We start from the raw sequence: 13,805 nt of genomic DNA, 5'->3' as shown, positions 1-13,805 counted from the left end.
GTGTGCATGCTGAGAGTGTGTGTGTGTGTGTGTGTGTGTGTGTGTGTGTGTGTGTGTGTGAGAGAGAGAGAGAGAGAGAGAGAGAGAGAGAGAGAGAGAGAAACAAGAGGAATTTGGACTCTATATATTCCCACCAGGTGACATACATTCTAGGGCATTTTCAGAGTGCTGCACATTCTGATGAGTGTCTTTGTGTGCGAGGTGGGCTCAATGTGGGCAGTGAGGAAGCGGGGCGGGGGGAGGGGGGATTTCGGGAGCCCCAGCAGACAGCACCTTGTGGATTCACTCTTGCTTCCCACCCAGCTGGGGTTCAGCATCCTGTTTGCTTACAGACTCCAGTTGGAGGAGGTCACAGCAGGGTGAGAGGAACTATCTAGGCTGCCTATAGGAACTGAGTCATGCAAACTTGGCACACCCTCAGGCAGAGGGGGGATTTTACTAGTATTAAATGTCCCGAGGGCACTTCTCTGCTATTCACTTGCCTAAGAACAATCCACGGTCTTGCTGCTCAAAGGGTGGTGTAGCACATGGGTGTCACTGGGGGACTTCTTAGAAATACAGAATCTTAGCTCTCTCCTCAGACTCAATTGTGCAGAATCAGCATTGTAGCAAGCCCCCAGGTGGTTGTGCTCCCGATGCCCTCGGGAGCTGTCTAGCTCCCTAGCCTGGCGTTCGGTGACTGCCATGGTGTGGCCTCCATGTATCCCCTGTTGTCACCAGTGCTTCCTGCTTGGGTGATAGAAGCCGTCCTGAGCTGATTGCACTTGTCTTATGATCTGCCCACACAGACCACACATGGCCAAGTCATTCATCCTGTCTGAACCTTTTGCTCATGTTCCTTTTTCAAGGCTACCCCATTTAAGAATGTGAGAAATCAGACAGTAACTCTGCCAGGGGAAAAGCAGGGCAGGGTGGCCCTGGTTCTGATGGTCACATTTTATACTTGGGTGAAAAAATCCATTCAAAGCCATCCCTTTGCACGGGAACTAAGGGATCAGAATAATAACACATGCCAACACACAATAATAACACAATGCCAACAGACAATAATGTTGTTGGCATGTGTGTGTGTGTGTGTGTGGGGGGGGGAACGGTTCACTCCAAACCAAACTGTTCCTGGGAGGTATAAAAGTGAGTTACCCTTGGTGGGGAGACACTGCTTTCCCTTGTCTGGCACCAGAGACTTCTTGTTCCTGTCCCAGTCCACATGGACTCTTCACTATCACTGTCATCACTTGCAAATTGTTGGTGATTAAATTGAGCATTTAAGTGGATGGAGAAAACTAGAAAATTATATGATGGAAGTGTTTTTGGAAACAGTTGTACAATGTGGCTTTAGAATTAGGAAAATCTGCATGGCTTTTGCAAAAGTGCCTCTTTGCCAATGACTCTTATTTCTCAGCACAAATGTGGATTTGAACCCTGGGTGAAACCACCAGTCTCTCTATTTCTGTCTTGCGTCCTGGTCTTAGGATAAAAAACGACGAAGAAACTCTTTTGGGGGAGTAAGTTACTTACCCATTCCAGATAAATGAATACTTCTAGCTTTTATGACAACATATTTTAATCCCTTTTGATACATTACTATTATTAGCATAATAGGCCTCCTAAAATTCTATTTCAGAGCAAGATGAGCCATTATCACATGAAAATAAATGAAATAATACACAGTGTTGCAAGCAAAAAAAGGGGCCTCACTACTTAGGAGACACAAATCCTAATGTGTAGAAGCCTATTCAGGACCTGAATGCCATTTAGCAAAGCTGACTTAAATGAAGGATTCCTAATGTCTTTGCAGGAGTAATTCACCAACCAAAAGAGTGAAAATTTCATCCTGACCATAAGTACTCAATTGAGGTCATCCTTCTGCAAGGAATATTTGTAAATATGTATTTGTAACCTGGCTGAGACATGGCTTAACTGTACTGTCTCTGAGGATGGGCTGGTGGAACTGTATGTTCTGTTTAATAAATATTTACTGAGTTCTGTTCTGGTTATCCACTGCTGTGTAACAAACTACCCCAAGACTTAGTGGCTTAAAAACAACACATTTTTACTCTCAGCGTTCTGGGGGCTGATGGTCCCAGTTGTGTAGTTGGTTCTCACTTGGGATCCCTCATACAATTGTCATCATATGGCACCAGAAGCTGGTGTCATCTGAAGGTTTCTTTACTCACATTTCTGGTGCCTGGGTTGAGAACCTCTTCACATGGCTAGCTTGGGCTTCCTCACAGCATGGCAGTTCTCAGGGTAGGTGGGCTTTTATTTACATGGCATTTAGCTTCCCTCGGAGAGACAAGGTAGCTTCCCCCTCCAAGATAATCAAATGGAAACTACAAGGCTTCTTATGACTCAGCCTGAGTGGTTACTCTTTCCAAATCCATTGTTTAAAGGAATCATAGACCAGATTCAAGGGGAGAGAAAAATAGACTCTACCTCTCCATGGGAGAATGGGCTGTGTATACAATGAGGAAAGAATCTAATGGCAGCCAACTTGGAGAAGAGCTACCACAAATTTCAACAATACATGTGCCAGACTCTGGGTACAATGCTGAATGGAACATGGTCACTCAAAGAGTTGCAGGAGTGATCCCAGGCACAGAAGGGGATTGGCTGATAGAAATGAAGTTCATTGTAGAAATAGATGGGACAGTGCAAGCATTCTGATCTTTCCCAGCACCCCTCTGAAGAAGTGGTTATTTATATTTGGATCAAGAGGGGGCAAATTCTTGAACAGAGCAAGCAGCTACAAATAATATACATTTCATGTCAGCTCTTAGAATCATGTTTGCTAACACTGTTGGTAGAAGTTGTCAACAAAGTGAATTATGGGTAAGAGTCCCCTCTCCCCAAATTTCCTACACACACGCACACACCAATCACATTATAATGGTGATGTTGAAGTAGGAGGATAGTTATATCATTATACCTTCTTGTTCGAGTGGAAAGGTACTCTCATGTACCCTAGAGATAAAAATAAACCCATAGAACAGTGATGGTGAACCTATGACACGCATGTCAGAGGTGACACGCGAACTGATTTTTTTGGTTGATTTTTCTTTGTTAAATGGCATTTGAATATATAAAATAAATATCAAAAATATAAATCTTTGTTTTACTATGGTTGCAAAGATCAAAAAATTTCTATATGTGACACGGCACCAGAGTTAAGTTAGGGTTTTTCAAAATGCTGACACGCCCAGCTCAAAAGGTTCGCCATCACTGCCATAGAATGTCTGATGCGGGGCTCAGTGAGATACTCATGAAGGGTTCGTGTCATAAACCAAGAGCAGGGTCAGACTCTGCGATGGTCAAACACCAGTTGGTGGTGGGATGGGTAGTCCATCTGGTGAGGTGGGTGGAGGGCCTGGACTTGGAAGCAGAAGACCTGAGTTGGCCTTGGGCCTGGCTCAGCCACTTTCTAGTAACATGATATTGGGTGAGCCACTTAAGGCCTTGGCTTGGTTTGTGTATCTGTAAAATGGGATAGTAATTCCAGCCTCAAAGCATGGTGAAGTTCAAAGGAGAAATGAGTGGCAAGGACTTTCACAATGGTTACTTTTATAAAAACATCAAACAACGATACTCTAAAAGTCTTGAAAGTCCTGTTTTCTCTACATGCCCACTTTTCACCCCCATCCCTACTTAGTCTTCCTGGCCTTGAGAGAGTTTAAGCTAAACATTTTGACTTCTACTGACATAAAAATGCATTTGAGATAAGGAATACTTTGTTCTAGGGGTTATTCTGAAGGGAATATTTTGGAGTCAGCTTAGTGGATTAAGTATGTATGTAAATGGGCATCTGAGGGAAGAAATGAGCATAAAAGGGAAAGGTGGCAAGTAATGAATTTTACTAATTAATCCACAGCTAGTAGCAAAAGCAAGCAGATAATGTGGCTGTGGGAACTGCTCTGGAATCTAGGCACCCACAAACAGTAGTGCTAGGAGGGACCCTTGCTCTCAGAGAGACCTGGATTCCATTCCTGGCTCTGCAATCACCTGACTTCTCAGTGCGGCAGAGTCCTTCTCAGTGAGATGGGCGGGTCCCCTCAGCCCCCAGGGCTGTGAGGACTAAGTGAGATGAGGCAGAAAGTGCTGACTCGAAGCCGCTATTCAGCTGTGCTAGGAGCCTCACCAGGAATTTCCGCTTCTGCTTCCAGTGGCTGCCTTGGGCATTGGTGGCCACGTGGGCTTCGGTGACGGTTTTGATGAGCTCCCACTCCTCGTCGGTGGGCTCCGGCTTGTGCCCGATGGATTTCTGCAGCTCCTCCCGCCGTCTCTTCTCCCGGTTCTCCTCAATGAGCTTCCGCTTTGCCAGCCGCTTGCTGTCATCCAGTACCACTGGGAGAAGGAGACAAACACACAGATACTCCTAGACACGTGGCAGACTGCACGTCCCAGGACTGCTCAGCAGGGCCCACAGGGAGGGTCACAGGCATTTTCTCCCTGGGCAGCACACTGCCATTGACTAGCCATTGTCCAATATGAGCCCGGGTGCCAAACTCCCAGTGCCTAGGCAGCTTTTCCAAACAAAGCTGGTTGGACACTGGGCATCCCAATCCCACAGAAGCTGGCCCTAAATAAGAATGAAGCAGGGAGAGGACAAACCTATCCTATCCACAGGTTCCCAGATGAGTCTGTCTAGCCAATTATCTGAATTCACTCTTTCTATAACTCCCTTCCTCCCTCCAAATGGCTCTTACTAAGAGAATTTAGGAGGTTAAAGAAAGTTCTGTAGCAATAAATGGGATACTGATGATCCCTTCCTTCAGCTCCTCATTAGATCCCTTCCTATATAATAAAAAGCTAATATGCAAATTGTCCCCTTAGGAGTTTGACCGACTGGGAGTTTGACCGTTTACTATGGTGTCCGCTGAATGAAGGAAGGCCCCCGGCCAGCAGCTGGAAGGCCCTGATCAGCCCTGATCGCTGGCCAGGCCTAGGGAGCCTACCCGTACATGAATTTCATGCACAGGGCCTCTAGTAAGGAATAATTAGAATGTGGCCAGGCTGTTCTTGAGTTTCACAGGTACTCACTTTGTATTACTCTCTACCTGGTCAACCCTTATTGGTGGGAAAGGCGCCCAGGGTTTGCCATCTAGAAAGATGTGGGTTTGAATCCTGACACAACCACAGTCTAGCTGTGTGACCTCTGGCAAGTTAGTTAGGCTCACTAAGCTTACATTTCTTCCTATAAAATGGGATCAATAATACCCACTTCACAGGGTAGTCAATGTGATAATGTATTAAAAGTGCTTCAGTAAATGCAGCCATGATTTTTATCACTTATGCAGAAGGGAAACAAAAAAATCTATACTTCTGTGGTTAATTTCCAAAACAAACCCATTTTGCCAGACTCTTAGTAACTATCCGTGGAATGGAAAGGATGAGGTTTACCACTATAGAGTCATGGTCTTTTGGGACTAGAAGGAACCCTAGATATTATCTAGTCCAACTCTCTCCTTCCACAGAGGAGAAAGTTGATCCAGAGAGATCACCACTGGCCTAAAGTCACACAGCAAGTTCATGGCAGAGCCAAGACAAGACCCAGGACACGTGACTCCAGTCCTACATCATTGTCCTCGGGCCATTTCCTGAGGAAGGTGTGGCCTGCTGGGAAAAGAAAAAAGCAAACACAGCAGGAAGAAGAAAACCAAAGGTGCTCAGCGAGTCTGCAAACAGAAGAATCGCCTGGATTTGATTAGATCACCAACGTCAAGTGAGGGTTGACAAGTGTGGGAAATAGGAATGAGCCCTGTTCAGTCATTGTAGTTCACTCATTAAAGGGAGAAGAGGGAGGGGGCTTTACTCATAACCCCATTTACCAAATGCATACACTGTGCCAGAGAAGGTTGCATCAGAGGTGCCTTATCTAATTTGATCCTGCAAACAACCTGCGAAGTAGGTGATCATTTCACAGAAGGGAAACCAGAGATAAGTCTGATGGCCACACAGCTAGTAAGTGGCAGATCTGGGACACCAAGAGTTTTTCTGATTCTAAAGCCTGAGCTCCTATAATAATAATAATAATAATAATAATAATACTTCACAAGCAAATAAGGTGCACGCAGAATGGAGTCCCACCCAGTCTAGGTTAACACTGAGTTTTCTTAAACCTCATAAACATTCGTATCTTTAAGTTCTCGATAGAACAATGAAATGGACACTTAATAATAACAGTTCATTTTAGTGACACATCTAAGTATCTGGTTCTTTCTAGGTCAGTCATTTCCACGTACCCTTGTCAGACATATTGTTGGCAATGGCTAAAAGCCTTTAAAAGATAAAGACATATGCTCAGCCGGGAGGTGGGATTAACCCTGGATTTGCAGCCTAACACCCTAACACAACCCTCCTCCTTTTAAAAGCTCCCCATTCTGTCTTCTTTACTGGGCAAACCAGAACATTCCACAGATATTTTTGTTCTAACTGAGAGAACCCTGTTAGTCACATAATCATAAGCCATGATGATTTCATCTTTCATGGGGAAAAAAATCCTTGATGCATTCCTTTTTTCTTTCTTTCCTATTTTTTCTTCCTTCCTTCTCTCTCTCTCTCTCTCTCTCTCTCTCTCTCTCTCTCTCTCTCGCTTTCTCTCGCTTTCCTTTCCTTTACTAAAGGTTGGAATCCTTCATTGATGTGCAAAAAGTTTATGCCAGGAGAGGTCATTAACCGTGATGCCTGGCAAAAGAGAGGCCACCCGTTCAGAATGATACAGTCCTTATTTCATTATTAGATTAACTAAAGCTGCTGGTGTAAATCCCCCACTCAGGGTGGGGAGAAGGGACCCCAATGGCGGCGGCTAATCTCACCACCATATGCTGTGGCACTTTGAAAACTGGGTAGGAAGACTTCAGCTCGGAATGTTTTTAAGGCCAAAAATAAAACCACCAACCAACAGCAGGGCGACTCCTGCAACAGCACTCAGCTTTGCATTCTTCAGAAATTTCTGATCACGATGTTTTCTGCTAGCGCCCTGTCTCCAAAAATGGCCACAAAATAAATTCCTGTCTCTGTTTTTGAAAAAGAGTAGGAGCCATCCATGTGGTTCTCCCCACATGAATGTTGTGTGTAAAATTAGACCTTCCCAAGGTGAATGGACAAGACTCTCATTTATAATCTCCGTTGCTGACAGAGTATTGAGAACAGTCGTGCAACTATGAAAGGGATAATTTAATCGCTTTCCCTCACCCATCAGCTGGAGACATGCAGAGTTAGAAGCGGGAAAGGACCCAGCAAGGACTGCGGAAATGCTAGGTGTCTCCCCTCTGTCCACATGGGTTCCTGCTCGCTTTTCTACCTGGCTGATCTCCTGGAACCAAACCTTTCCCCAATCAACACCCCTTGAATATAAAACAAAGGAAGAAGATTACTTACAATCTGTTGCCATGCCAACATAGATGCATTTTTTAAAGCGACATTCCTGGCACTGGTTTCGTGTAACTTTGTCTATGACACATTTTCCTTCATATTTACAGGAATAGGATGGATGGAGATTTTTCTGAATGGTTCTTCTAAAGAAACCCTACATGAAAAAGAAAGACCCAAACAACAGTTTCATATTTTCTAGAAATACATGCCTCCAGAATCTCATGTCCATAGAGCTGTGATGGATTGTTTTGGGCCTGTAGCTCTACTTATTCAAATATAGGATAGTTGGATCAAAGTGAATGTAAAGAATTCTAAATCTGAGCTGAAGAAGATGTCACACGACTATAGAGTTAATATCTTTTTTTTTGGCATTTATTCAAGGAAAAGAGGCTAATGGGAAAGTCTAGTGTTTGCTTTTATCTTTCTAAACATTGAGTAATACTATAAATAAATGATATTATTTCATTTCATAGAGAGCCATAATTATGTTGCTAAATTAAGCTATGAAGAGATTTGTTGTACTTTTTAATGGAGAATAAAAGAGCTGGAGACTTACTTGCAATACTTTGGTGTCATAATTTAATTATTTAGTAATGAAACGAATATAACTGCCTTTAGAGATTTAGTTTAGTTCTTGTTTTTGATTCTTGAGATAGCCATGATCAGTTCAGATCATCCTTGAAACAACAGTACATGGGGAGTAGAAAATTTCAGGTTCTCTATCAAATTTTCCCCACAGCTCATTGCACCAGGGTCTTTCCTTTCATCATACCTTTTCTTTATTTTTTTTTAAAAAAATTTTTTTTCCAATTGATTTGAGAGAGGGAGAGAAAGAGATAGAAACATCAATGATGAGAGAGAATCATTGATCAGCTGCCTCCTGCATGCCCCCTACTGGGGACTGAGCCCGCAACCTGGGTATGTGCCCTAACCAGGAACTGAACGGATACCTCCTGGTTCATAGTTTGATGCTCAACCACTGAGCCACACTCTTTTTCTCCAGTATCTGCAGACATCCACCCTAAGTTCAATGTGTTTCTTCCTTTCTTAAGGCATGGGAGAATGCCACTGTGAAATTTTCCGAGGATGCCATTTATTTCCAGGCTTAGGTGGCTACGTAACACTCTCAAGGGTGTGTTCTACCAGAAGCTTTCTGGACATGATACTTAAGTCTTAGCAAATATACTTAAGTACTGTAGGAATTGATAATGGCAGAGAGCACTTATTGTGAGCAGCCCATTGCAAAGTGCTGTACACATATCTTCTGTCTCTTCTACAACTTATGAAGTAGGGACTCAGTATCTCCATTGTGGGGTTTGGAAAATGAAGCCTCAGACAGGTTAAATCACTTGTCCAAAGTCACATGGGAACCACATGCTGGATCTTGGCCTGGAACCCAGGAATTAGACTCCAAATCAGCAGCAAACAGCCTATGGCAGAGTGAACCCTGTCTCCTTAAAACACTGGTGATAAAACAGGAGGAGAAATGATAACTTCTTGGGATGATAACATGTCGTATCTATGCATTTTAAAACTCAAAGGGAGAACTTCGTTTATTTCTTTTTATTTCATTATCTCCCTTTCTAAAAAACCAGACAGACATCACACTCTCCCAAACATTCATTTAATTATTTTTGATTTGGAAAAAAAAATTAGTTCTTGAACATGCCAAAAAAAATAGAGAACTACCAGACACCTTGAAGATCACAGGCCAGGAATGTTGGAAATTGGGTCTAATTTGAACTGAAACTTAAGGTTGCATTCTGGTGGGAGGGGCCTGGAGCTGGGCTGGACTCCTGAGAACCCCGGGCAATTACCTTGCAGCCTTCACAGGTGATGCAGCGGTAGTGATAGCCCGTGGCCTTGTCCCCGCACACCACACATAGCTCGTCCTTGTCTAAGTAACTGGGGATGTACCCTGTGAAGGAGGAAAAAAGAAGGATGTGAGAAAATAATATTGTGTTAAAGTCAAAGACATACTACAGCCAGGAGGAGGATAAAGAGAAGACAGGAGGTATCATGGGTGAGAGAGAAGGCAAAACAATTGTTTTATACATTTTAATATAATTTTTGCTTTAGGATCTATTTCTCCTGGTCATTGAGATTTAAATATAAAAGGTAAATAAAATGTTTAACGAGAAAACATTTACAAGTCTTTCCCTGACAATATACTTCCCCAGTATCTTAACCTTAACCTTATCTGGCATCTTATCGCACACTTACAGAGCTTATGAGGCCAGGGTTTCAGAATGCCTTAGAAATAGGTGTGCTCACACTTGTGCAAGTGGGAACAGACCCAAAGATTGTGGAGCCAGGATCCGAGACACCGAGTGCTCTGGATTCTGGTCAACACACTCTTTTTGTTTATTTTAGATCTTGTCTTAGAGGGCTTGATTCACTTTGAAATCAAGGCACCATGCAAATAAATTCAGAACACTTTATAGCTGGAAAGTCCTGGGAGATCATCAAGTTCTTTTGAGGTGAACGGGTCGAACGACCCTTTCACAGGGGTTGCCTACATACATCCTGCATATCAGATATTTATATTACGATTCATAACAGTAGCAAAATTACAGTTATGAAATAGCAATGAAAATAATTTTATGGTTGGGGGTCACCACAACATGAGGAACTGTATTAAAAGGTTGCAGCATTAGGAAGGTTGCGAACCCTGCCTTAGGGTCACCCTAGAAATTAACAGTAGATTCAAGCTCATTCAAGACCTAGTGATCTGGGGAGATGCATGCTCACGAATAAGCTAGATTTGATGTGTTTTTTTTTTTTGTCTCTGATCACTAGGTTTAATACAGTGAGACATGACTAAAGAGAGCTTAAGAGCAATACTGTTTCCCCACATGAAAATCACTATGTCCAGGCCAATCTGATTAAGATACCATCACCAGAAGTGAAAATATGAAGTTTGAATTTTACACAAATTGTTCAACTTTCTACTTTGGGCTATAGAGACCACTGTTCATGCCAATCAAAAGAGTCTTTGCTTGCTGGTTATCATTCCCCTTTGCATAACTGTAAAACCCCCCCCAACCCCAACCCCAAGGGTGTATACCACTATCTATTAGGTAATGGATGGTATGGCCACTCAAATTTAGTAAGAAATACTAACAAAATTGACAGGAAAACTCATTAGGCATTGATTCATTCCAAACATAGTTTTGGGGCATCCATCCATACAAAGAAATGATAGGTAAATTTATGTTTTGCTAATTTATGGTTTTCAATTTTTCTAAAACAAACTGTCTTATTTGTGTAGTTTTTATTTAAAAAACCTGGACTTGGTAAGGAACTAATACACAAATACAACCATTGTTTTTGATTCATAAAGACTGACCACTAAAATCCATTGGAAAATGCTAATTAAGTCCAGAACATCCCTGGCCATGTTCACTATACACCCCCTGCCCCAATTCTACAGTTTGATAACTAACTAGTTCTCTGGACACACAGCCTATACTTTGACACCCCTAAGGAAGCTAAATCATTAGTATGTTCAGTTATTCTTCCAATTTAAATTGAACCTCCTCAGTTCATCCACAGCACAGATCATTCTGAGTTAAGCTTTTTCCCACTGGTACTTTCTTTCCTAGGTCATTTCTTTATATACTTCAAAAATCTTGAATGGTTTATTCTTTAGTCTTTCCCAACATGCTAATTCTGATTCCTTTTACATTTGATTCTTAGTATTAGTGTGTGTGTGTGTGTGTGTGTGTGAGCGAGAGAGAGAGAGAGAGACAAGAGGAATTTGGGCTCTAGTATTAGGCACCAAATTTTGCATCATGTTAACCTTTAACCTGCTGGTAAACAATATATCCATCTATCCATCCATCCATCCATCCATCTGTCCATTTATTTAAGAAACATGTATGGGCCTCTTGTGTAAGTCATTGGGTACAAACTTGAAACAGCATTAACTTAAAAGGTATTCTTTCTTTGTGTCCACAAATTCCAGCTGAGGTGCCCTGGAGGCCCCCACTTCACAAAATCTTGCTCAGAACAGCCACTGCCTTTCTGTTCTCAGTGCTGCCCTAGTGGAATCTTTGAGCAGCTTTACTTTACACCTTGCCTCCTGGCTGACTGGGTCCTTGCTGCTGGGGGACAGTAGACACATTTACATTTATTCTTGCATTATGTCTTTTTACAAGTAAAGAAATATTTCACAGAACTTTTATCTTTGTCAAGAGTGGGAAGATAAACATAATTCAAGAAAAATGAAAGATATTTTTATTTCTTTCTGGAAGTGAAAAATCCTATATAAGAAAAGCCCAATATGCAAATCGACTGAATGGCGGAATGACTGGTTGCTATGACGCGCACTGACCACCAGGGGGCAGATGCTCAACACAGGAGCTGCCCCTAGCCCATAGGCCCCAGGCCAGCCAAGGAGGGTGCCTGTGGGGGCCCCTAGATAGCCCCGCCAGTCACCCCACAGATCAGCCTTGATCGCAGGCCAGGCCTAGGGACCCTACCCGTGCATGAATTTCGTGTACTGGGCCTCTAGTATTCTTATAAAATAATGTGTGTGTGGGTTGAAAAATTTAAATTAAGAAAACTAGAGTCCAAGTTTTCAAACTCTAGGACACTGTGGGTAGAGAGGGGAAAGGAGGACCAGGTGAGAAGTGAGAGGAGGGCAAAGGGGAGAGGACACAATGACAAGGGATTCTAAACTTCCACCATCTAAAACTGTTAGGGTAGATGAAGGGGCAAAGCAACTTTTAGATTCTTTCTTCTGATTCAAGGCCAATAGGCCAACATTAATTGCTCACTACTCAAAACAGCACAAGCAATAATTCTACTGCAGTAGGTAGGCCTAGCATACCTGAAAGGATTTAGGCCAGGAAGACTGGTTTCAGTTATTTTTCATTGGAAAAACTTTTTTTTTTTTAAATGACCCACAAAACCTGGGATCCATCAGTCCGCAGGCCGACGCTCTATCCACTGAGCCAAACCGGTTTTGGCGGAAAAACTTTTGACTTTTGAGATGACCCACATTTATAAACATTCATGTTCTCAATGTTTTTTCCTGGACAAAAAGCATTAAGCTCTCATAGATAATTTTTTACACAAACACTTACTTGGTGTTTACCATGTGCCAGATATGTCCTAAATGCTTTACAAATATGACCTCATTTAATCCTCACATCATCCTTATCAGGTAGCTCTCTTATTAGCCACATTTAATAGATGAGAAACTGTAGCATAGAGAAATTGAGAGATTTGCCTGAGATAACATAGTAAGTGGTGGAGCTAGGATTCAAACCTGGATAGTAGGCTCCAGAGTCCATGCTCTTAACCACTATGCCTCCCATGTGATCTTCACAGCACTTACTGTAGACATAACTTGATAGGTCTCTGTGCTGTCAGTTAGTGTGTGATTACTTAATTAAAGGCTGTTCCTCACTCAACCATAATCTCCACAAGAGCAGGGGTTCTGTCTAGTTTTTGTTGTCGCTATATAGCCAGCATGTACTCATTTTGTGACCAATAAATATTTGTTGAATAAATAAATCAGTCTTTATTGATGAAAAAAAAAAAGACTTCCTGAAATGAAAATGTATTAACTTTTAGGGCGAGGGTTGGTCATAATACAGTTTCATGGACCTTCCTTCTTCCTATCCCTGTAGACTCAAATTCTTAGCAGCTGACACAACCTTTCAATCCATAATTAGAGCTAAACCACTTGATGCAAACCAGCAGGAAAGGGAATAGATGGATATAATGAGTTTTAGTCAAAATCTTAATCACAAGGGTACACACACTGGCAGTCTACAGTGCTTAGCTTGCAGGGTGTCTAAAAATCTCAGCCAATTTTTAAAACCAGGAGCTTTCACATAAAACCCAGCTTTCTGCTTCTTGTGAAAAATGGGTAGACCTGGCACTCCCAAGCCCATATTTTCACAGGGCAGCAACAACTCTCTCTCCTAAGAGAGAGGCATACTTGCTCGTCACCCACGGTCCGCACCAGTCCCTATTGTGCCCCAACTCTGAGGCGAAATGTCAGTTGCCACTTACGTTTATTCCTGCATTATGTCTTTTTTGCAAGTAATAGAATATTTCACAGAACTTTTATCCTTGTCAAAAGTGGGAAGACAAACGTAATTCAAGAAAAATGAAAGAGAATATATTTCTTTCTGGAAGTGAAAAATATTCTTATAAAATAAGCAATATGTGTGCGGGTTGAGCTCATACGGAACACCCACAGGTATTTCATGTCCTGCATGTTTGAGAAAAACATTTGCCTTTTCTTTATCTGAAAATCCATTCAGATTCAAGGTTATAGCTCTGAAAATGTGGGCTATCAGCTCTTCAGCCTGATGTGACACGAAGGAGGAGTGGCTACATTGTTGTCAGGATAACAGCATTGCTACTCTAAGCTGCACTGGTCTCCCTCAGGTACGCCCTGCAGCCATGGTGGGGGT

General features: G+C 42.4%; 1 protein-coding gene across 7 annotated transcripts in view; it reads right to left on the bottom strand.

Moving 5' to 3' along the window:
• The window catches only part of THRB (thyroid hormone receptor, beta), a 287,111-nt gene that overhangs the window by 13,286 nt on the left and 260,020 nt on the right, over window positions 1-13,805 (bottom strand). For all 7 annotated transcript variants that reach the window (XM_006754655.2, XM_015570920.1, XM_006754656.2 and 4 more), the window contains 3 exons: window positions 9,189-9,289; window positions 7,378-7,525; window positions 4,136-4,341 (listed from right to left, as the gene is read on the bottom strand). In XM_006754655.2, the coding sequence (XP_006754718.1) occupies window positions 4,136-4,341; window positions 7,378-7,525; window positions 9,189-9,289 (455 nt within the window). The remainder of the gene's footprint in view (window positions 1-4,135; window positions 4,342-7,377; window positions 7,526-9,188; window positions 9,290-13,805) is intronic.

The sequence above is a fragment of the Myotis davidii genome, unplaced genomic scaffold, assembly GCF_000327345.1.
Source record: "Myotis davidii unplaced genomic scaffold, ASM32734v1 scaffold192, whole genome shotgun sequence".
NCBI classification, from domain to species: Eukaryota; Metazoa; Chordata; class Mammalia; order Chiroptera; family Vespertilionidae; genus Myotis; species Myotis davidii.
This window is presented reverse-complemented; position numbering and strand designations above follow the sequence as displayed.